At 49.7% G+C, this 26,397-nt stretch overlaps 1 protein-coding gene across 1 annotated transcript in view; it reads right to left on the bottom strand.

Moving 5' to 3' along the window:
- LOC135537051 (bromodomain-containing protein 4-like) overlaps window positions 1-26,397 on the bottom strand; it is a 78,930-nt gene that overhangs the window by 41,616 nt on the left and 10,917 nt on the right. Inside the window, 2 exon segments of the mRNA XM_064963265.1 lie at window positions 2,025-2,078; window positions 2,080-2,271. Of these exon segments, the coding sequence (XP_064819337.1) occupies window positions 2,025-2,078; window positions 2,080-2,145 (120 nt within the window). The 5' untranslated portion in view covers window positions 2,146-2,271.

Genomic DNA, 26,397 nt, shown 5'->3' with positions numbered 1-26,397 from the left:
AGACTGGGGGACAGTTGAATTAAAGGGTAGTTAAATCCATTTTCCCAGGCTGGTGCACAGTTGAATTAAAGGGTAGTTAAATCCATTTTCCCAGACTGGGGGACAGTTGAATTAAAGGGTAGTTAAATCCATTTTCCCAGTCTGGGGCACAGTTGAATTAAAGGGTAGTTAAATCCATTTTCCCAGACCTCAAAAGTGGTGTCATGATTAGAGGTCGACCAAATAATCGGAATGGCCGATTAATTAGGGCCGATTTAAAGTTATCATAACAATCGGTAATCGGCATTTTCGGACACCGATTGTGGCCGATAACATTGCACTCCACGAGGAGACTGAGTGGCAGGCTGACCACCTGTTACATTGATCTCCATGAGGAGACTGAGTGGCAGGCTGACCACCTGTTACATTGATCTCCACGAGGAGACTGAGTGGCAGGCTGACCACCTGTTACATTGATCTCCACGAGGAGGCTGAGTGGCAGGCTGACCACCTGCTACATTGATCTCCATGAGGAGACTGAGTGGCAGGCTGACCACCTGTTACATTGATCTCCACGAGGAGGCTGAGTGGCAGGCTGACCACCTGTTACATTGATCTCCACGAGGAGGCTGAGTGGCAGGCTGACCACCTGTTACATTGATCTCCACGAGGAGGCTGAGTGGCAGGCTGACCACCTGTTACATTGATCTCCACGAGGAGGCTGAGTGGCAGGCTGACCACCTGTTACATTGATCTCCATGAGGAGACTGAGTGGCAGGCTGACCACCTGTTACATTGATCTCCACGAGGAGGCTGAGTGGCAGGCTGACCACCTGTTACATTGATCTCCACGAGGAGGCTGAGTGGCAGGCTGACCACCTGTTACATTGATCTCCACGAGGAGACTGAGTGGCAGGCTGACCACCTGTTACATTGCCAACTGTGTGAAGACCCTTTCCGTTAGATAAAAATACGGAACGGTTCCGTATTTCACTGAAAGAATAAACATTTTGCTTTCGAAATGATAGTTTCCGGATTTGACCATATTAATGACCAAAGGCTCGTATTCCTGTGTGTCGTTATATTATAATTACTGACTGAGTGGTGGCAGGCAGCAGCAGGCTCGTAAGCATTCATTCAAACAGCACTTTCCTGCGTTTGCCAGCAGCTCTTTGCTGTGCTTCAAGCATTGCGCTGTTTATGACTTCAAGCCCATCAACTCCCGAGATTAGACTGGCAAAACTAAAGTGCCTATAAGAACATCCAATAGTCAAAAGGTAAACTTTTTACATGCCAAATATTGCACTTTTACTTTCTTCTCCAACACTTTGTTTTTGCATTATTTAAACCAAATTGAACACGTTTCATTATTTAATTGAGATTAAATTGATTTTATTGATGTATTATATGAAGTTAAAATAAAAGTGTTCATTCAGTATTGTTATAGGTCATTATTACAAATATTCAGTCCATTTGATATAACAATCGGCCGATTAATCGGTACAAGCTTTTTGGTCCTCCAATAATCGGTATTGGCGTTGAAAAATCATATAGTCGGTCGACGTCTCGTCATGATGTGGTTTAAGAATTGATGTGGACTGAATATCAAATTTTGTTCTATAAACAAAAAGGTGTGAGTTTGAGAGAGAAAACTGAGGAAAACGGAAACCTGAAAACTCCACGGAAACTAAAACACATTTCATATTATTTGATATGGCCCCGAACGACCAACCAATCCATCAAACAGTACAGTATCAGCAGTCAAAGCTCGTTGTTCTGTGGTTCCACACACACAAACACACACACACTACAGAGTACACACACACACACACACACACACACACACACACTACAGAGTACACACACACACACACACACACACACACACACACACACACACACACACACACACACACTACAGAGTACACACACACACACACACACACACACACACACACACACACACACTACATAGTACATTTACATTTACATTTAAGTCATTTAGCAGACGCTCTTATCCAGAGCGACTTACACACACACACTACCTGTAGCTGGTTGGTCTGTCGTTTGGGCCTCGAGGGGTTCCATGTCTCGGGGGCGGGGGTTACAGGAGAGGGAGCGGGGGGCGGGGTCTAGGCTGCTGCCCGCCTCCAGGCCGTCTCCCATGGCGACGGAGGCAGGGCGTAGCAGGCGGGGAGGGGGGGAGTCCCAGTCAGACAGTTTGGACCCGGGAGAGGCAGGCAGGCTAGACTGGGAAGCCCTCTCAGGCCATCACACAAAACGCTGGACTGTCTGAAGGGAGGAGGAAGAGTAACGTCATCATCGTCATCATCACAGCCCACTGGATTCTCTAGGAGGGGAGGAAGAGTAACATCATCATCAACACAGCCCAATGGATTCTCTAGGAGGGGAGGAAGAGTAACATCATCATCATCATCACAGCCCACTGGATAATCTAGGAGGGGAGGAAGAGTAACATCATCATCATCACAGCCCACTGGATTCTCTAGGAGGGGAGGAAGAGTAACATCATCATCATCATCATCACAGCCCACTGGATTCTCTAGGAGGGGAGGAAGAGTAACGTCATCATCGTCACAGCTGTATAAACACAGTCCTATACACTGACCCCACTATATAAACACAGTCCTATACACTGACCCCACTATATAAACACAGTCCTGACCCCACTATATAAACACAGTCCTATACACTGACCCCACTATATAAACACAGTCCTATACACTGACCCCACTATATAAACACAGTCCTAACCCCACTATATAAACACAGTCCTGACCCCAATATATAAACACAGTCCTGACCCCACTATATAAACACAGTCCTGTACACTGACCCCACTATATAAACACAGTCCTAACCCCACTATATAAACACAGTCCTTTACACCAACCCCACTATATAAACACAGTCCTGACCCCACTATATAAACACAGTCCTATACACTGACCCCACTATATAAACACAGTCCTGACCCCACTATATAAACACAGTCCTATACACTGACCACACTATATAAACACAGTCCTATACACTGACCCCACTATATAAACACAGTCCTATACACTGACCCCACTATATAAACACAGTCCTGACCCCACTATATAAACACAGTCCTTTACACCAACCCCACTATATAAACACAGTCCTAACCCCACTATATAAACACAGTCCTATACACTGACCCCACTACATAAACACAGTCCTGACCCCACTATATAAACACAGTCCTATACACTGACCCCACTATATAAACACAGTCCTATACACTGACCCCACTATATGAACACAGTCCTATACACTGACCCCACTATATAAACACAGTCCTTTACCCTGACCCCACTATATAAACACAGTCCTGACCCCACTATATAAACACAGTCCTATACACTGACCCCACTATATAAACACAGTCCTATACACTGACCCCACTATATAAACACAGTCCTAACCCCACTATATAAACACAGTCCTATACACTGACCCCACTACATAAACACAGTCCTGACCCCACTATATAAACACAGTCCTGACCCCACTATATAAACACAGTCCTGTACACTGACCCCACTATATAAACACAGTCCTAACCCCACTATATAAACACAGTCCTTTACACCAACCCCACTATATAAACACAGTCCTGACCCCACTATATAAACACAGTCCTATACACTGACCCCACTATATAAACACAGTCCTAACCCCACTATATAAACACAGTCCTGACCCCACTATATAAACACAGTCCTATACAGTGACCCCACTATATAAACACAGTCCTGTACACTGACCCCACTATATAAACACAGTCCTGTTTACTGACCCCACTACATAAACACAGTCCTATACACTGACCCCACTATATAAACACAGTCCTATACACTGACCCCACTATTTAAACACAGTCCTGACCCCACTATATAAACACAGTCCTATACACCAACCCCACTATATAAACACAGTCCTGACCCCACTATATAAACACAGTCCTATACACTGACCCCACTATATAAACACAGTCCTATACACTGACCCCACTATATAAACACAGTCCTGACCCCACTATATAAACACAGTCCTGACCCCACTATATAAACACAGTCCTATACACTGACCCCACTATATAAACACAGTCCTATACACTGACCCCACTATATAAACACAGTCCTATACACTGACCCCACTATATAAACACAGTCCTATACACTGACCCCACTATATAAACACAGTCCTATACACCAACCCCACTATATAAACACAGTCCTTTACACCAACCCCACTATATAAACACAGTCCTAAACTCACTACATAAACACAGTCCTATACACTGACCCCACTATATAAACACAGTCCTTTACACTGACCCCACTATATAAACACAGTCCTATACACTGACCCCACTATATAAACACAGTCCTTTACACCGACCCCACTATATAAACACAGTCCTTTACACTGACCCCACTATATAAACACAGTCCTATACACCAACCCCACTATATAAACACAGTCCTGACCCCACTATAAACACAGTCCTACACACCGACCCCACTATATAAACACAGTCCTATACACCAACCCCACTATATAAACACAGTCCTATACACTGACCCCACTATATAAACACAGTCCTATACACTGACCCCACTATATAAACACAGTCCTGACCCCACTATATAAACACAGTCCTGACCCCACTATATAAACACAGTCCTAACCCCACTATATAAACACAGTCCTAACCCCACTATATAAACACAGTCCTATACACTGACCCCACTATATAAACACAGTCCTGACCCCACTATATAAACACAGTCCTATACACTGACCCCACTATATAAACACAGTCCTAACCCCACTATATAAACACAGTCCTGACCCCACTATATAAACACAGTCCTATACACTGACCTCACTACATAAACACAGTCCTATACACTGACCCCACTATATAAACACAGTCCTGTTTACCAACCCCACTATATAAACACAGTCCTATACACTGACCCCACTATATCAACACAGTCCTTTACACTGACCCCACTATATAAACACAGTCCTATACACTGACCTCACTACATAAACACAGTCCTATACACTGACCCCACTATATAAACACAGTCCTATACACTGACCCCACTATATCAACACAGTCCTATACACTGACCCCACTATATCAACACAGTCCTTTACACTGACCCCACTATATAAACACAGTCCTATAAACCAACCCCACTATATCAACACAGTCCTATACACCGACCCCACTATATAAACACAGTCCTATACACTGACCCCACTATATAAACACAGTCCTATACACCGACCCCACTATATACAACACAGTCCTGACCCCACTATATAAACACAGTCCTAACCCACTATATAAACACAGTCCTATACACTGAACCCACTATATAAACACAGTCCTATACACTGACCCCACTATATACAACACAGTCCTGACCCCACTATATAAACACAGTCCTATACACTGACCCCACTATATAAACACAGTCCTATACACCGACCCCACTATATAAACACAGTCCTGACCCCACTATATAAACACAGTCCAATACACTGACCCCACTACATAAACACAGTCCTATACACTGACCCCACTATATAAACACAGTCCTTTACACCAACCCCACTATATAAACACAGTCCTATACACTGACCCCACTATATAAACACAGTCCTAACCCCACTATATAAACACAGTCCTATACACTGACCCCCCTATATAAACACAGTCCTAACCCCACTATATAAACACAGTCCTGTACACTGACCCCACTATATAAACACAGTCCTATACACTGACCTCACTATATAAACACAGTCCTATACACTGACCCCACTATATAAACACAGTCCTATACACTGACCCCACTATATAAACACAGTCCTGACCCCACTATATAAACACAGTCCTGACCCCACTATATAAACACAGTCCTGACCCCACTATATAAACACAGTCCTAACCCCACTATATAAACACAGTCCTAACCCCACTATATAAACACAGTCCTATACACCGACCCCACTATATAAACACAGTCCTGACCCCACTATATAAACACAGTCCTATACACTGACCCCACTATATAAACACAGTCCTATACACTGACCCCACTATATAAACACAGTCCTATACACTGACCCCACTATATAAACACAGTCCTAACCCCACTATATAAACACAGTCCTGACCCCACTATATAAACACAGTCCTAACCCCGCTATATAAACACAGTCCTATACACTGACCCCACTATATAAACACAGTCCTGACCCCACTATATAAACACAGTCCTACACACTGACCCCACTATATAAACACAGTCCTATATACCGACCCCACTATATAAACACAGTCCTAACCCCACTATATAAACACAGTCCTATACACCAACCCCACTATATAAACACAGTCCTAACCCCACTATATAAACACAGTCCTATACACTGACCCCACTATATAAACACAGTCCTAACCCCACTATATAAACACAGTCCTGTACACTGACACCACTATATAAACACAGTCCTATACACTGACCCCACTATATAAACACAGTCCTATACACTGACCCCACTATATAAACACAGTCCTAACCCCACTATATAAACACAGTCCTGACCCCACTATATAAACACAGTCCTGACCCCACTATATAAACACAGTCCTAACCCCTCTATATAAACACAGTCCTATACACTGACCCCACTATATAAACACAGTCCTATACACTGACCCCACTATATAAACACAGTCCTGACCCCACTATATAAACACAGTCCTATACACTGACCCCACTATATAAACACAGTCCTATACACTGACCCCACTATATAAACACAGTCCTAACCCCACTATATAAACACAGTCCTGACCCCACTATATAAACACAGTCCTGACCCCACTATATAAACACAGTCCTAACCCCACTATATAAACACAGTCCTATACACTGACCCCACTATATAAACACAGTCCTGACCCCACTATATAAACACAGTCCTTTACACCGACCCCACTATATAAACACAGTCCTTTACACCGACCCCACTATATAAACACAGTCCTAACCCCACTATATAAACACAGTCCTAACCCCACTATATAAACACAGTCCTATACACTGACCCCACTATATAAACACAGTCCTGTACACTGACCCCACTATATAAACACAGTCCTATACACTGCCCCCACTATATAAACACAGTCCTATACACTGACCCCACTATATAAACACAGTCCTGACCCCACTATATAAACACAGTCCTATACACTGACCCCACTATATAAACACAGTCCTAACCCCACTATATAAACACAGTCCTGACCCCACTATATAAACACAGTCCTGACCCCACTATATAAACACAGTCCTAACCCCACTATATAAACACAGTCCTATACACTGACCCCACTATATAAACACAGTCCTAACCCCACTATATAAACACAGTCCTGACCCCACTATATAAACACAGTCCTGACCCCACTATATAAACACAGTCCTATACACTGACCCCACTATATAAACACAGTCCTGACCCCACTATATAAACACAGTCCTATACACCGACCCCACTATATAAACACAGTCCTTTACACCAACCCCACTACATACATACATGAACACACAGTCCTATACACCAACCCCACTACATACATACATACATGAACACAGTCCTGACCCCACTATATAAACACAGTCCTGACCCCACTATATAAACACAGTCCTAACCCCACTATATAAACACAGTCCTTTACACCGACCCCACTATATAAACACAGTCCTAACCCCACTATATAAACACAGTCCTATACACTGACCCCACTATATAAACACAGTCCTAACCCCACTATATAAACACAGTCCTGTACACTGACCCCACTATATAAACACAGTCCTATACACTGACCCCACTATATAAACACAGTCCTGACCCCACTATATAAACACAGTCCTACACACTGACCCCACTATATAAACACAGTCCTATACACTGACCCCACTATATAAACACAGTCCTAACCCCACTATATAAACACAGTCCTGACCCCACTATATAAACACAGTCCTGACCCCACTATATAAACACAGTCCTAACCCCACTATATAAACACAGTCCTATACACTGACCCCACTATATAAACACAGTCCTGACCCCACTATATAAACACAGTCCTACACACTGACCCCACTATATAAACACAGTCCTATACACTGACCCCACTATATAAACACAGTCCTATACACTGACCCCAATATATAAACACAGTCCTGACCCCACTATATAAACACAGTCCTGACCCCACTATATAAACACAGTCCTATACACTGACCCCACTATATAAACACAGTCCTGACCCCACTATATAAACACAGTCCTGTACACTGACCCCACTATATAAACACAGTCCTGACCCCACTATATAAACACAGTCCTGTACACTGACCCCACTATATAAACACAGTCCTGACCCCACTATATAAACACAGTCCTGACCCCACTATATAAACACAGTCCTATACACTGACCCCACTATATAAACACAGTCCTGACCCCACTATATAAACACAGTCCTGTACACTGACCCCACTATATAAACACAGTCCTGACCCCACTATATAAACACAGTCCTGTACACTGACCCCACTATATAAACACAGTCCTGACCCCACTATATAAACACAGTCCTGTACACTGACCCCACTATATAAACACAGTCCTGACCCCACTATATAAACACAGTCCTGTACACTGACCCCACTATATAAACACAGTCCTGACCCCACTATATAAACACAGTCCTGTACACTGACCCCACTATATAAACACAGTCCTGACCCCACTATATAAACACAGTCCTGACCCCACTACATACATACATGAACACACAGTCCTATACACCAACCCCACTACATACACACAGACCTATACACTGACACCGGCATACACAGGCATATCAGCCCCCCGTCTCAGTGACTAATCAACAGAACTGGACTTTCCCAAACTTTCCAACACACACACCTACAGCCACACACACACTACCCTAACTCACACAGATCTATATACCGACCCCTGCACACACTGACTGCCCAGACTAACCACCAAACTGGACATCCCCAAACAGCACACACACACACACACACACACACACACAGCGCTACCACACACACACACACTGCGCTACCACACACACACACTGTGCTACCACACACACACACACACTGCGCTACCACACACGCTACCACCCACGCGCACGCTACCACACACACACACACACACACACACACACACACACACACACACACACACACAACCACACACACACAACCACACACACACACTGCGCTAACACACACTGCACTAACACACACACACTGCACTAACACACACACTGCACTACACACACACACACACACAACCACACACAGACAACCACACACTGCGCTACCACACACACACTGCGCTAACACACACTGCGCTAACACACACTGCGCTAACACACACACTGCGCTAACACACACACTGCGCTAACACACACACACACACAGTAAACACAGACATAGTCTAACAGATAAAAGGTCCTCTAACATGGTTTGATTTAACTTCTCCAGGGTAGGGGGCAGCATTAGGAATTTTGGATGAAAAGCGTGCCCAAATTAAACTGCCTGCTACTCGGGCCCAGAAGACATGATATGCATAGAACTAGATTTGGATAGAAAACACTCTAAAGTTTCCAAAACTGTTAAAAGAGTGTCTGAGTATAACAAAACTGATTTGGCAGGCAGAACCCTGAGAAATATCCATTCAGGAAGTCGTTTTTGTTGTTGGTTTTGTAGTTTTCTATTTAATGCCATTACAGTACCCATTGACTTAGGACTCAAATTGCAGTTCCTATGCCTTCCACTAGATGTCAAACAGGCTTTAGAAATCGTTTCAGGCTTGTATTCTTATAAATGGCGAGGAAGAGCCGTCTGAATGAGTGGACGCTGCCGTGTCACAGAGCTTTATCATGCGCACGATCAGAGAGAGTGCCTTTCTTGTTTACCTTTTATATTAACGTTATTGTCCGGTTGAAATATTATAGATTAGTTAGGCCAAAAACAACCTGAGGTTTGAATATAAACATCGTTTGACATGTTTCTATGAACTTTCCAGATACAATTTGGATTTTTTTTGTCTGCCTGTTTTGACTGCATTTGAGCCTGTGGACAAAGAAAACTGAGGTTTTTGGATATAAAGAGACTTTATCGAACAAAAGGAACATTTATTGAGTAAATTAATGTCTTCTGAGTGCAACCATATGAAGATCATCAAAAGGTAAGGGATTCATTTTATCTCTATTTCTGACTTGTGTAACTCTTCTACTTGGCTGGTTACTGTTTGTAATGATTTGTCTGCTGGGCTATGTTCTCAAATAATCGTAAGGTATGCTTTCGCTGTAAAGCATTTTTTAAATCTGTCACCGTGGTTGGATTCACAAGAAGTTAATCTTTAAAGCTATGTAAAATCTGTTTTGTTTTCTGAATTTTTATAATGAGTATTTCTGTATTTGAATTTGGCGCTCTGCAATCTCACTGGATGTTGGCCAGGTGGGACGCGTCCCTACATACCCTAGAGAGGTTAAAGAGGCAAATCAATTAAGGACCACTTCTTATTCACAAAGACGGCCTACCAAGAGGCAAAAGGCCCCCTGCAGGGCCGGGGGCTGGGATTCAAAATAAACATTTGGACAAAACACGACAAGAGAGACACCACAACACTACATAAAGAAAGATCTAAGACAACAACACAGCACGGCAGCAACACAACAACAACTGCACTGTAGCAACACAACACGACAGCAACACAACAATAGCACGACAGCAACACAACAACACAGCACTGTAGCAACACAACATGACAACACAGCACTGTAGCAACACAACAATACAGCACCACAGCAACACAACACTGCAGCAACACAACATGACAACACAGCACTGTAGCAACACAACACGACAGCAACACAACAATACCACGACAGCAACACAACATGACAACACGGTTGATAAGGGGGAGTGAGGCCTAAGAGGATTTTATAAATAAGCATCAACCAGTGGATCTTGCGTCACATATATATCGATGGACAGTTTACAGAGGAGTATAGAGTACATCACCAGAACACTGACAGAGAAAGAGTTAGGCCATCCTCTGACATCACCAGAACACTGACAGAGAAAGAGTTCGGCCATCCTCTGACATCACCAGAACACTGACAGAGAAAGAGTTCGGCCATCCTCTGACATCACCAGAACACTGACAGAGAAAGAGTTCGGCCATCCTCTGACATCACCAGAACACTGACAGAGAAAGAGTTCGGCCATCCTCTGACATCACCAGAACACTGACAGAGAAAGAGTTCGGCCATCCTCTGACATCACCAGAACACTGACAGAGAAAGAGTTAGGCCATCCTCTGACATCACCAGAACACTGACAGAGAAAGAGTTAGGCCATCCTCTGACATCACCAGAACACTGACAGAGAAAGAGTTAGGCCATCCTCTGACATCACCAGAACACTGACAGAGAAAGAGTTCGGCCATCCTCTGACATCACCAGAACACTGACAGAGAAAGAGTTCGGCCATCCTCTGACATCACCAGAACACTGACAGAGAAAGAGTTAGGCCATCCTCTGACATCACCAGAACACTGACAGAGAAAGAGTTCGGCCATCCTCTGACATCACCAGAACACTGACAGAGAAAGAGTTCGGCCATCCTCTGACATCACCAGAACACTGACAGAGAAAGAGTTAGGCCATCCTCTGACATCACCAGAACACTGACAGAGAAAGAGTTAAGCCATCCTCTGACATCACCAGAACACTGACAGAGAAAGAGTTAAGCCATCCTCTGACATCACCAGAACACTGACAGAGAAAGAGTTAAGCCATCCTCTGACATCACCAGAACACTGACAGAGAAAGAGTTCGGCCATCCTCTGACATCACCAGAACACTGACCTAATACCTCATGCTAGTATTCCATAACAAAAACAAGAGTTTACATGGAAACCAAGATAACGCACAAGTGGAAACCAGGAAGAGACTGAAGAAAAGGACAGACACCAGTCAAGGACAACCACGTGAGTGAGGGTGTGTGTGTGAGAGTTACCTCCTCACAGTAACGTGCTATCTTCTCCGGTAAGAGATACCGTGTCTGGAAGTCTAGCAGACTGTTAGATCTAGACTGCATCTTAAAGTCCATAGAAAAAGTCTTAAACAAACCTCGGAACAATCCCAACACACACACACACACCACACACACACTAACAGGAGTTCTGGAAGAGCAGGAGACAGGATTCCTTGTGTTCTTTAGGAACAGAAGAGTGAAGAGCAGGGACAGGATTCCTCGTGTTCTTCAGGAACAGAAGAGTGAAGAGCAGGGACAGGATTCCTCATGTTCTTCAGGAACAGAAGAGTGAAGAGCAGGAGAAAGGATTCCTCATGTTCTTCAGGAACAGAAGAGTGAAGAGCAGGAGAAAGGATTCCTCGTGTTCTTTAGGAACAGAAGAGTGAAGAGCAGGAGAAAGGATTCCTCGTGTTCTTTAGGAACAGAAGAGTCTGAAGACGACCTGGTGCCAGCTCCAACAGTGCGATAGAAAGAGAAAGACCACATCTCTCCTTCTATTCATCCTGCCCTTCCTCTCTCCATGATCCCAGAGCACAGAAAGAGGGATGGAGCGAAGGAAACAGTGAAACAAAAAGAGAGATAGAGGGGAAAGAAAGAGAAAAGCAGATGAAGGAATAACAAGAGGAATTTCATTCTAGATCTTTCTTTTATATTCCTCTCCCTCTCTCAGACAGAATGCCTCTCCCTTCTCTCAGACGGAATGCCTCTCCCTCTCTCAGACGGAATGCCTCTCCCTGTCTCAGACGGAATGCCTCTCCCTGTCTCAGACGGAATGCCTCTCCCTGTCTCAGACGGAATGCCTCTCCCTGTCTCAGACGGAATGCCTCTCCCTGTCTCAGACGGAACGCCTCTCCCTCTCTCAGACGGAACGCCTCTCCCTGTCTCAGACGGAACGCCTCTCCCTCTCTCAGACGGAACGCCTCTCCCTGTCTCAGACGGAACGCCTCTCCCTGTCTCAGACGGAACGCCTCTCCCTCTCTCAGACGGAACGCCTCTCCCTCTCTCAGACGGAACGCCTCTCCCTCTCTCAGACGGAACGCCTCTCCCTCTCTCAGACGGAACGCCTCTCCCTCTCTCAGACGGAATGCCTCTCCCTCTCAGACAGAATGCCTCTCCCTCTCTCAGACAGAATGCCTCTCCCTCTCTCAGACAGAATGCCTCTCCCTCTCTCAGACAGAATGCCTCTCTCAGACAGAATGCCTCTCCCTCTCTCAGACGGAATGCCTCTCCCTGTCTCAGACGGAATGCCTCTCCCTGTCTCAGACGGAATGCCTCTCCCTGTCTCAGACGGAACGCCTCTCCCTCTCTCAGACGGAACGCCTCTCCCTCTCTCAGACGGAACGCCTCTCCCTCTCTCAGACGGAATGCCTCTCCCTCTCAGACAGAATGCCTCTCCCTCTCTCAGACAGAATGCCTCTCCCTCTCTCAGACAGAATGCCTCTCCCTCTCTCAGACAGAATGCCTCTCTCAGACAGAATGCCTCTCCCTCTCTCAGACGGAATGCCTCTCCCTCTCTCAGACAGAATGCCTCTCCCTGTCTCAGACAGAACGCCTCTCCCTCTCTCAGACAGAATGCCTCTCCCTCTCTCAGACAGAACGCCTCTCCCTCTCAGACAGAATGCCTCTCCCTCTCTCAGACAGAATGCCTCTCCCTCTCTCAGACAGAATGCCTCTCTCAGACAGAATGCCTCTCCCTCTCTCAGACGGAATGCCTCTCCCTCTCTCAGACAGAATGCCTCTCCCTGTCTCAGACAGAACGCCTCTCCCTCTCTCAGACAGAATGCCTCTCCCTCTCTCAGACAGAACGCCTCTCCCTCTCTCAGACAGAACGCCTCTCCCTCTCTCAGACAGAACGCCTCTCCCTCTCTCAGACAGAATGCCTCTCTCAGACAGAATGCCTCTCCCTCTCTCTGACAGAACGCCTCTCCCTCTCTCAGACAGAACGCCTCTCCCTCTCTCAGACAGAATGCCTCTACCTCTCTCAGACAGAATGCCTCTCCCTCTCTCAGACAGAATGCCTCTCCCTCTCTCAGACAGAATGCCTCTCCCTCTCTCAGACAGAACGCCTCTCCCTCTCTCAGACAGAACGCCTCTCCCTCTCTCAGACAGAACGCCTCTCCCTCTCTCAGACAGAACGCTCTCCCTCTCTCAGACAGAACGCCTCTCCCTCTCTCAGACAGAACGCCTCTCCCTCTCTCAGACAGAATGCCTCTCCCTCTCTCAGACAGAATGCCTCTCCCTCTCTCAGACAGAACGCCTCTCCCTCTCTCAGACAGAATGCCTCTCCCTGTCTCAGACAGAATGCCTCTCTCAGACAGAATGCCTCTCCCTGTCTCAGACAGAATGCCTCTCTCAGACAGAATGCCTCTCCCTCTCTCAGACAGAATGCCTCTCCCTCTCTCAGACAGAATGCCTCTCCCTCTCTCAGACAGAATGCCTCTCCCTCTCTCAGACAGAATGCCTCTCTCAGACAGAATGCCTCTCCCTCTCTCAGACAGAATGCCTCTCCCTCTCTCAGACAGAATGCCTCTCCCTCTCTCAGACAGAATGCCTCTCCCTCTCTCAGACAGAATGCCTCTCCCTCTCTCAGACAGAATGCCTCTCCCTCTCTCAGACAGAATGCCTCTCCTCTCTCAGACAGAATGCCTCTCCCCTCTCAGACAGAATGCCTCTCCCTCTCTCAGACAGAATGCCTCTCCCTCTCTCAGACAGAATGCCTCTCCCTCTCTCAGACAGAATGCCTCTCCCTGTCTCAGACAGAATGCCTCTCTCAGACAGAATGCCTCTCCCTCTCTCAGACAGAATGCCTCTCCCTCTCTCAGACAGAATGCCTCTCCCTCTCTCAGACAGAATGCCTCTCCCTCTCTCAGACAGAATGCCTCTCCCTCTCTCAGACAGAATGCCTCTCCCTCTCTCAGACAGAATGCCTCTCCCTCTCTCAGACAGAATGCCTCTCCCTCTCTCAGACAGAATGCCTCTCCCTCTCTCAGACAGAATGCCTCTCCCTCTCTCAGACAGAACGCCTCTCCCTCTCTCAGACAGAACGCCTCTCCCTCTCTCAGACAGAACGCCTCTCCCTCTCTCAGACAGAATGCCTCTCCCTCTCTCAGACAGAACGCCTCTCTCAGACAGAATGCCTCTCCCTCTCTCAGACAGAATGCCTCTCCCTGTCTCAGACAGAATGCCTCTCCCTGTCTCAGACAGAATGCCTCTCCCTGTCTCAGACAGAATGCCTCTCCCTCTCTCAGACAGAACGCCTCTCCCTCTCTCAGACAGAATGCCTCTCCCTCTCTCAGACAGAATGCCTCTCCCTCTCTCAGACAGAACGCCTCTCCCTCTCTCAGACAGAATGCCTCTCCCTCTCTCAGACAGAATGCCTCTCTCAGACAGAATGCCTATGCCTCTCTCAGACAGAATGCCTCTCCCTCTCTCAGACAGAATGCCTCTCTCAGACAGAATGCCTCTCCCTCTCTCAGACAGAATGCCTCTCCCTCTCTGACAGAATGCCTCTCCCTCTCTCAGACAGAATGCCTCTCCCTCTCTCAGACAGAATGCCTCTCCCTCTCTCAGACAGAATGCCTCTCCCTCTCTCAGACAGAATGCCTCTCCCTCTCTCAGACAGAATGCCTCTCCCTCTCTCAGACAGAACGCCTCTACCTCTCTCAGACAGAATGCCTCTCCCTCTCTCAGACAGAATGCCTCTCCCTCTCTCAGACAGAACGCCTCTCCCTCTCTCAGACAGAACGCCTCTCCCTCTCTCAGACAGAACGCCTCTCCCTCTCTCAGACAGAACGCCTCTCCCTCTCTCAGACAGAACGCCTCTCCCTCTCTCAGACAGAACGCCTCTCCCTCTCTCAGACAGAACGCCTCTCCCTCTCTCAGACAGAACGCCTCTCCCTCTCTCAGACAGAACGCCTCTCCCCTCTCTCAGACAGAACGCCTCTCCCTCTCTCAGACAGAACGCCTCTCCCTCTCTCAGACAGAACGCCTCTCTCAGACAGAATGCCTCTCCCTCTCTCAGACAGAATGCCTCTCTCAGACAGAATGCCTCTCCCTCTCTCAGACAGAACGCCTCTCCCTCTCTCAGACAGAATGCCTCTCCCTGTCTCAGACAGAATGCCTCTCCCTGTCTCAGACAGAATGCCTCTCTCAGACAGAATGCCTCTCCCTGTCTCAGACAGAATGCCTCTCCCTCTCTCAGACAGAATGCCTCTCCCTCTCTCAGACAGAATGCCTCTCCCTCTCTCAGACAGAATGCCTCTCCCTCTCTCAGACAGAATGCCTCTCCCCTCTCTCAGACAGAATGCCTCTCCCTCTCTCAGACAGAATGCCTCTCCCTCTCTCAGACAGAATGCCTCTCCCTCTCTCAGACAGAATGCCTCTCCCTGTCTCAGACAGAACGCCTCTCCCTCTCTCAGACAGAATGCCTCTCCCTCTCTCAGACAGAATGCCTCTCCCTCTCTCAGACAGAATGCCTCTCCCTCTCTCAGACAGAATGCCTCTCCCTCTCTCAGACAGAATGCCTCTCCTCTCTCAGACAGAATGCCTCTCTCAGACAGAATGCCTCTCCTCTCTCAGACAGAATGCCTCTCCCTCTCTCAGACAGAATGCCTCTCCCTCTCTCAGACAGAATGCCTCTCCCTCTCTCAGACAGAACGCCTCTCCCTCTCTCAGACAGAACGCCTCTCCCTCTCTCAGACAGAATGCCTCTCCCTCTCTCAGACAGAATGCCTCTCTCAGACAGAATGCCTCTCCCTCTCTCAGACAGAATGCCTCTCCCTCTCTCAGACAGAATGCCTCTCCCTCTCTCAGACAGAATGCCTCTCTCAGACAGAATGCCTCTCTCAGACAGAATGCCTCTCTCAGACAGAATGCCTCTCCCTCTCTCAGACAGAATGCCTCTCCCTCTCTCAGACAGAATGCCTCTCCTCTCTCAGACAGAATGCCTCTCTCAGACAGAATGCCTCTCTCAGACAGAATGCCTCTCTCAGACAGAATGCCTCTCTCAGACAGAATGCCTCTCCCTCTCTCAGACAGAATGCCTCTCCCTCTCTCAGACAGAATGCCTCTCCCTCTCTCAGACAGAATGCCTCTCTCAGACAGAATGCCTCTCCCTCTCTCAGACAGAACGCCTCTCCCTCTCTCAGACAGAACGCCTCTCCCTCTCTCAGACAGAACGTCTCTCCCTCTCTCAGACAGAACTCCTCTCCCTCTCTCAGACAGAACACCTCTCCCTCTCTCAGACAGAACACCTCTCCCTCTCTCAGACAGAACTCCTCTCCCTCTCTCAGACAGAACGCCTCTCCCTCTCTCAGACAGAACGCCTCTCCCTCTCTCAGACAGAACGCCTCTCCCTCTCTCAGACAGAATGCCTCTCCCTCTCTCAGACAGAACTCCTCTCCCTCTCTCAGACAGAATGCCTCTCTCAGACAGAACGCCTCTCCCTCTCTCAGACAGAACGCCTCTCCCTCTCTCAGACAGAACGCCTCTCCCTCTCTCAGACAGAACGCCTCTCCCTCTCTCAGACAGAATGCCTCTCTCAGACAGAACGCCTCTCCCTCTCTCAGACAGAATGCCTCTCCCTCTCTCAGACAGAATGCCTCTCTCAGACAGAATGCCTCTCCCTCTCTCAGACAGAACGCCTCTCCCTCTCTCAGACAGAATGCCTCTCCCTCTCTGACAGAACGCCTCTCCCTCTCTCAGACAGAATGCCTCTCCCTCTCTCAGAAAGAATGCCTCTCTCAGACAGAATGCCTCTCCCTGTCTCAGACAGAATGCCTCTCCCTCTCTCAGACAGAACGCCTCTCCCTCTCTCAGACAGAACGCCTCTCCCTCTCTCAGACAGAACGCCTCTCCCTCTCTCAGACAGAATGCCTCTCCCTCTCTCAGACAGAACGCCTCTCCCTCTCTCAGACAGAACGCCTCTCCCTCTCTCAGACAGAATGCCTCTCCCTCTCTCAGACAGAATGCCCTCTCTCAGACAGAATGCCTCTCCCTCTCTCAGACAGAACGCCTCTCCCTCTCTCAGACAGAACGCCTCTCCCTCTCTCAGACAGAACGCCTCTCCCTCTCTCAGACAGAATGCCTCTCCCTCTCTCAGACAGAATGCCTCTCTCAGACAGAATGCCTCTCCCTGTCTCAGACAGAATGCCTCTCCCCTCTCTCAGACAGAACGCCTCTCCCTCTCTCAGACAGAACGCCTCTCCCTCTCTCAGACAGAACGCCTCTCCCTCTCTCAGACAGAACGCCTCTCCCTCTCTCAGACAGAACGCCTCTCCCTCTCTCAGACAGAACGCCTCTCCCTCTCTCAGACAGAATGCCTCTCCCTCTCTCAGACAGAATGCCTCTCTCAGACAGAATGCCTCTCCCTCTCTCAGACAGAATGCCTCTCCCTCTCTCAGACAGAATGCCTCTCCCTCTCTCAGACAGAATGCCTCTCTCAGACAGAATGCCTCTCCCTCTCTCAGACAGAATGCCTCTCCCTCTCTCAGACAGAATGCCTCTCCCTCTCTCAGACAGAATGCCTCTCCCTCTCTCAGACAGAATGCCTCTCTCAGACAGAATGCCTCTCTCAGACAGAATGCCTCTCCCTCTCTCAGACAGAATGCCTCTCCCTCTCTCAGACAGAATGCCTCTCCCCTCTCTGACAGAATGCCTCTCTCAGACAGAATGCTCTCCTCTCTCTCAGACAGAACGCCTCTCCCTCTCTCAGACAGAACGCCTCTCCCTCTCTCAGACAGAATGCCTCTCTCAGACAGAATGCCTCTCCCTCTCTCAGACAGAACGCCTCTCCCTCTCTCAGACAGAACGTCTCTCCCTCTCTCAGACAGAACGCCTCTCCCTCTCTCAGACAGAACACCTCTCCCTCTCTCAGACAGAACTCCTCTCCCTCTCTCAGACAGAACGCCTCTCCCTCTCTCAGACAGAACGCCTCTCCCTCTCTCAGACAGAACGCCTCTCCCTCTCTCAGACAGAACGCCTCTCCCTCTCTCAGACAGAATGCCTCTCCCTCTCTCAGACAGAACACCTCTCCCTCTCTCAGACAGAACTCCTCTCCCTCTCTCAGACAGAATGCCTCTCTCAGACAGAACGCCTCTCCCTCTCTCAGACAGAACGCCTCTCCCTCTCTCAGACAGAACGCCTCTCCCTCTCTCAGACAGAACGCCTCTCCCTCTCTCAGACAGAATGCCTCTCTCAGACAGAATGCCTCTCCCTCTCTCAGACAGAACGCCTCTCCCTCTCTCAGACAGAATGCCTCTCTCAGACAGAATGCCTCTCCCTCTCTCAGACAGAATGCCTCTCTCAGACAGAATGCCTCTCCCTCTCTCAGACAGAACGCCTCTCCCTCTCTCAGACAGAATGCCTCTCCCTCTCTCAGACAGAATGCCTCTCCCTCTCTCAGACAGAATGCCTCTCCCTCTCTCAGACAGAACGCCTCTCCCTCTCTCAGACAGAACGCCTCTCCCTCTCTCAGACAGAATGCCTCTCCCTCTCTCAGACAGAATGCCTCTCCCTCTCTCAGACAGAATGCCTCTCCCTCTCTCAGACAGAATGCCTCTCCTCTCTCAGACAGAATGCCTCTCCCTCTCTCAGACAGAATGCCTCTCCCTCTCTCAGACAGAATGCCTCTCCCTCTCTCAGACAGAATGCCTCTCTCAGACAGAATGCCTCTCCCTCTCTCAGACAGAATGCCTCTCTCAGACAGAATGCCTCTCTCAGACAGAATGCCTCTCCCTCTCTCAGACAGAATGCCTCTCCCTCTCTCAGACAGAATGCCTCTCCCTCTCTCAGACAGAATGCCTCTCTCAGACAGAATGCCTCTCCCTCTCTCAGACAGAACGCCTCTCCCTCTCTCAGACAGAACGCCTCTCCCTCTCTCAGACAGAACGCCTCTCCCTCTCCCAGACAGAATGCCTCTCTCAGACAGAATGCCTCTCCCTCTATCAGACAGAATGCCTCTCCCTCTCTCAGACAGAATGCCTCTCCCTCTCTCAGACAGAATGCCTCTCCCCTCTCTCAGACAGAATGCCTCTCCCTCTCTCAGACAGAATGCCTCTCCCTCTCTCAGACAGAACGCCTCTCCCTCTCTCAGACAGAACGCCTCTCCCTCTCTCAGACAGAATGCCTCTCCCTCTCCCAGACAGAACGCCTCTCCCTCTCTCAGACAGAATGCCTCTCCCTCTCTCAGACAGAACGCCTCTCCCTCTCTCAGACAGAACGCCTCTCCCTCTCTCAGACAGAACGCCTCTCCCTCGCTCAGACAGAATGCCTCTCCCTCTCTGACAGAATGCCTCTCCCTCTCTCAGACAGAATGCCTCTCCCTCTCTCAGACAGAATGCCTCTCCCTCTCTCAGACAGAATGCCTCTCCCTCTCTCAGACAGAATGCCTCTCCCTCTCTCAGACAGAATGCCTCTCCCTCTCTCAGACAGAATGCCTCTCCCTCTCTCAGACAGAATGCCTCTCCCTCTCTCAGACAGAATGCCTCTCCCTCTCTCAGACAGAACGCCTCTCCCTCGCTCAGACAGAACGCCTCTCCCTCTCTCAGACAGAACGCCTCTCCCTCTCTCAGACAGAATGCCTCTCCCTCTCTCAGACAGAATGCCTCTCCCTCTCTCAGACAGAATGCCTCTCCCTCTCTCAGACAGAATGCCTCTCCCCCTCAGACAGAACGCCTCTCCCTCGCTCAGACAGAACGCCTCTCCCTCTCTCAGACAGAATGCCTCTCCCTCTCTCAGACAGAATGCCTCTCCCTCTCTCAGACAGAATGCCTCTCCCTCTCTCAGACAGAACGCCTCTCCTTCTCTCAGACAGAACGCCTCTCCCTCGCTCAGACAGAATGCCTCTCCCTCTCTCAGACAGAATGCCTCTCCCTCTCTCAGACAGAACGCCTCTCCCTCTCTCAGACAGAACGCCTCTCCCTCTCTGACAGAATGCCTCTCTCAGACAGAATGCCTCTCCCTCTCTCAGACAGAACGCCTCTCCCTCTCTCAGACAGAATGCCTCTCCCTCTCTCAGACAGAATGCCTCTCCCTCTCTCAGACAGAATGCCTCTCCCTCTCTCAGACAGAATGCCTCTCCCTCTCTCAGACAGAATGCCTCTCCCTCTCTCAGACAGAATGCCTCTCCCTCTCTCAGACAGAACGCCTCTCCCTCTCTCAGACAGAATGCCTCTCCCTCTCTCAGACAGAATGCCTCTCCCTCTCTCAGACAGAATGCCTCTCCCTCTCAGACAGAATGCCTCTCCCTCTCTCAGACAGAATGCCTCTCCCTCTCTCAGACAGAATGCCTCTCTCAGACAGAATGCCTCTCCCTCTCTCAGACAGAATGCCTCTCTCAGACAGAATGCCTCTCTCAGACAGAATGCCTCTCCCTCTCTCAGACAGAATGCCTCTCCCTCTCTCAGACAGAATGCCTCTCCCTCTCTCAGACAGAATGCCTCTCTCAGACAGAATGCCTCTCTCAGACAGAATGCCTCTCCCTCTCTCAGACAGAACGCCTCTCCCTCTCTCAGACAGAACGCCTCTCCCTCTCTCAGACAGAACGCCTCTCCCTCTCCCAGACAGAATGCCTCTCTCAGACAGAATGCCTCTCCCTCTCTCAGACAGAATGCCTCTCCCTCTCTCAGACAGAATGCCTCTCCCTCTCTCAGACAGAATGCCTCTCCCTCTCTCAGACAGAATGCCTCTCCCTCTCTCAGACAGAATGCCTCTCCCTCTCTCAGACAGAACGCCTCTCCCTCTCTCAGACAGAACGCCTCTCCCTCTCTCAGACAGAACGCCTCTCCCTCTCCCAGACAGAACGCCTCTCCCTCTCTCAGACAGAACGCCTCTCCCTCTCTCAGACAGAATGCCTCTCCCTCTCTCAGACAGAATGCCTCTCCCTCTCTCAGACAGAACGCCTCTCCCTCTCTCAGACAGAACGCCTCTCCCTCGCTCAGACAGAATGCCTCTCCCTCTCTCAGACAGAATGCCTCTCCCTCTCTCAGACAGAATGCCTCTCCCTCTCTCAGACAGAATGCCTCTCCCTCTCTCAGACAGAATGCCTCTCCCTCTCTCAGACAGAATGCCTCTCCCTCTCTCAGACAGAATGCCTCTCCCTCTCTCAGACAGAATGCCTCTCCCTCTCTCAGACAGAATGCCTCTCCCTCTCTCAGACAGAACGCCTCTCCCTCGCTCAGACAGAACGCCTCTCCCTCGCTCAGACAGAACGCCTCTCCCTCTCTCAGACAGAACGCCTCTCCCTCTCTCAGACAGAATGCCTCTCCCTCTCTCAGACAGAATGCCTCTCCCTCTCTCAGACAGAATGCCTCTCCCTCTCTCAGACAGAACGCCTCTCCCTCGCTCAGACAGAACGCCTCTCCTCTCTCAGACAGAATGCCTCTCCCTCTCTCAGACAGAATGCCTCTCCCTCTCTCAGACAGAATGCCTCTCCCTCTCTCAGACAGAACGCCTCTCCTTCTCTCAGACAGAACGCCTCTCCCTCGCTCAGACAGAATGCCTCTCCCTCTCTCAGACAGAATGCCTCTCCCTCTCTCAGACAGAACGCCTCTCCCTCTCTCAGACAGAACGCCTCTCCCTCTCTGACAGAATGCCTCTCTCAGACAGAATGCCTCTCCCTCTCTCAGACAGAACGCCTCTCCCTCTCTCAGACAGAATGCCTCTCCCTCTCTCAGACAGAATGCCTCTCCCTCTCTCAGACAGAATGCCTCTCCCTCTCTCAGACAGAATGCCTCTCCCTCTCTCAGACAGAATGCCTCTCCCTCTCTCAGACAGAATGCCTCTCCCTCTCTCAGACAGAATGCCTCTCCCTCTCTCAGACAGAACGCCTCTCCCTCTCTCAGACAGAACGCCTCTCCCTCTCTCAGACAGAATGCCTCTCCCTCTCTCAGACAGAATGCCTCTCCCTCTCTCAGACAGAATGCCTCTCCCTCTCTCAGACAGAATGCCTCTCCCTCTCTCAGACAGAATGCCTCTCCCTCTCTCAGACAGAACGCCTCTCCCTCTCTCAGACAGAATGCCTCTCCCTCTCTCAGACAGAATGTCTCCCTCTCTGACAGAATGCCTCTCTCAGACAGAACGCCTCTCCCTCAGACAGAATGCCTCTCCCTCTCTCAGACAGAACGCCTCTCCCTCTCTCAGACAGAATGCCTCTCCCTCTCTCAGACAGAATGCCTCTCCCTCTCTCAGACAGAACGCCTCTCCCTCTCTCAGACAGAACGCCTCTCCCTGGCTCAGACAGAATGCCTCTCCCTCTCTCAGACAGAATGCCTCTCCCTCTCTCAGACAGAATGCCTCTCCCTCTCTCAGACAGAATGCCTCTCCCTCTCTCAGACAGAATGCCTCTCCCTCTCTCAGACAGAATGCCTCTCCCTCTCTCAGACAGAATGCCTCTCTCAGACAGAACGCCTCTCCCTGGCTCAGACAGAATGCCTCTCTCAGACAGAATGCCTCTCCCTCTCTCAGACAGAATGCCTCTCTCAGACAGAATGCCTCTCTCAGACAGAATGCCTCTCTCAGACAGAATGCCTCTCTCAGACAGAATGCCTCTCTCAGACAGAATGCCTCTCCATCTCTCAGACAGAATGCCTCTCCCTCTCTCAGACAGAATGCCTCTCTCAGACAGAACGCCTCTCCCTCTCTCAGACAGAATGCCTCTCCCTCTCTCAGACAGAATGCCTCTCTCAGACAGAATGCCTCTCCCTCTCTCAGACAGAACGCCTCTCCCTCTCTCAGACAGAATGCCTCTCCCTCTCTGACAGAACGCTCTCCCTCTCTCAGACAGAATGCCTCTCCTCTCTCAGAAAGAATGCCTCTCTCAGACAGAATGCCTCTCCCTGTCTCAGACAGAATGCCTCTCCCTCTCTCAGACAGAACGCCTCTCCCTCTCTCAGACAGAACGCCTCTCCCTCTCTCAGACAGAACGCCTCTCCCTCTCTCAGACAGAATGCCTCTCCCTCTCTCAGACAGAACGCCTCTCCCTCTCTCAGACAGAACGCCTCTCCCTCTCTCAGACAGAATGCCTCTCCCTCTCTCAGACAGAATGCCTCTCTCAGACAGAATGCCTCTCCCTCTCTCAGACAGAACGCCTCTCCCTCTCTCAGACAGAACGCCTCTCCCTCTCTCAGACAGAATGCCTCTCCCTCTCTCAGACAGAATGCCTCTCCCTCTCTCAGACAGAATGCCTCTCCCTGTCTCAGACAGAATGCCTCTCCCTCTCTCAGACAGAACGCCTCTCCCTCTCTCAGACAGAACGCCTCTCCCTCTCTCAGACAGAACGCCTCTCCCTCTCTCAGACAGAACGCCTCTCCCTCTCTCAGACAGAACGCCTCTCCCTCTCTCAGACAGAACGCCTCTCCCTCTCTCAGACAGAACGCCTCTCCCTCTCTCAGACAGAATGCCTCTCCCTCTCTCAGACAGAATGCCTCTCTCAGACAGAATGCCTCTCCCTCTCTCAGACAGAATGCCTCTCCCTCTCTCAGACAGAATGCCTCTCCCTCTCTCAGACAGAATGCCTCTCCCTCTCTCAGACAGAATGCCTCTCTCAGACAGAATGCCTCTCCCTCTCTCAGACAGAATGCCTCTCCCTCTCTCAGACAGAATGCCTCTCCCTCTCTCAGACAGAATGCCTCTCTCAGACAGAATGCCTCTCCCTCTCTCAGACAGAATGCCTCTCCCTCAGACAGAATGCCTCTCCCTCTCTCAGACAGAATGCCTCTCCCTCAGACAGAATGCCTCTCCCTCAGACAGAATGCCTCTCCCTCAGACAGAACGCCTCTCCCTCTCTCAGACAGAATGCCTCTCCCTCTCTCAGACAGAATGCCTCTCCCTGGCTCAGACAGAACGCCTCTCCCTGGCTCAGACAGAAAGCCTCTCCCTCTCTCAGACAGAATGCCTCTCCCTCTCTCAGACAGAACGCCTCTCCCTGGCTCAGACAGAATGCCTCTCCCTCTCTCAGACAGAATGCCTCTCCCTCTCTCAGACAGAATGCCTCTCCCTCTCTCAGACAGAATGCCTCTCCCTCTCTCAGACAGAATGCCTCTCCCTCTCTCAGACAGAATGCCTCTCCCTCTCTCAGACAGAACGCCTCTCCCTCTCTCAGACAGAACGCCTCTCCCTCTCTCAGACAGAATGCCTCTCCCTCTCTCAGACAGAATGCCTCTCCCTCTCTGACAGAATGCCTCTCTCAGACAGAATGCCTCTCCCTCTCTCAGACAGAACGCCTCTCCCTCTCTCAGACAGAATGCCTCTCCCTCTCTCAGACAGAATGCCTCTCCCTCTCTCAGACAGAATGCCTCTCTCAGACAGAACGCCTCTCCCTCTCTCAGACAGAATGCCTCTCCCTCTCTCAGACAGAATGCCTCTCCCTCTCTCAGACAGAACGCCTCTCCCTCTCTCAGACAGAACGCCTCTCCCTGGCTCAGACAGAATGCCTCTCCCTCTCTCAGACAGAATGCCTCTCCCTCTCTCAGACAGAATGCCTCTCTCAGACAGAATGCCTCTCCCTCTCTCAGACAGAATGCCTCTCCCTCTCTCAGACAGAATGCCTCTCCCTCTCTCAGACAGAATGCCTCTCTCAGACAGAACGCCTCTCCCTGGCTCAGACAGAATGCCTCTCCCTCTCTCAGACAGAATGCCTCTCTCAGACAGAATGCCTCTCTCAGACAGAATGCCTCTCTCAGACAGAATGCCTCTCTCAGACAGAATGCCTCTCCATCTCTCAGACAGAATGCCTCTCCCTCTCTCAGACAGAATGCCTCTCCCTCTCTCAGACAGAATGCCTCTCTCAGACAGAACGCCTCTCCCTGGCTCAGACAGAATGCCTCTCCCTCTCTCAGACAGAATGCCTCTCTCAGACAGAATGCCTCTCTCAGACAGAATGCCTCTCTCAGACAGAATGCCTCTCTCAGACAGAATGCCTCTCCATCTCTCAGACAGAATGCCTCTCCCTCTCTCAGACAGAATGCCTCTCTCAGACAGAATGCCTCTCCCTCTCTCAGACAGAACGCCTCTCCCTCTCTCAGACAGAATGCCTCTCCCTCTCTGACAGAACGCCTCTCCCTCTCTGACAGAACGCCTCTCCCTCTCTCAGACAGAATGCCTCTCTCAGACAGAATGCCTCTCCCTGTCTCAGACAGAATGCCTCTCCCTCTCTCAGACAGAACGCCTCTCCCTCTCTCAG

This window comes from Oncorhynchus masou, unplaced genomic scaffold, assembly GCF_036934945.1.
Source record: "Oncorhynchus masou masou isolate Uvic2021 unplaced genomic scaffold, UVic_Omas_1.1 unplaced_scaffold_704, whole genome shotgun sequence".
Taxonomy (NCBI): domain Eukaryota; kingdom Metazoa; phylum Chordata; class Actinopteri; order Salmoniformes; family Salmonidae; genus Oncorhynchus; species Oncorhynchus masou.
The sequence above is the reverse complement of the archived record's forward strand: the minus strand, read 5'-3'. Positions and strand labels throughout refer to the sequence as shown.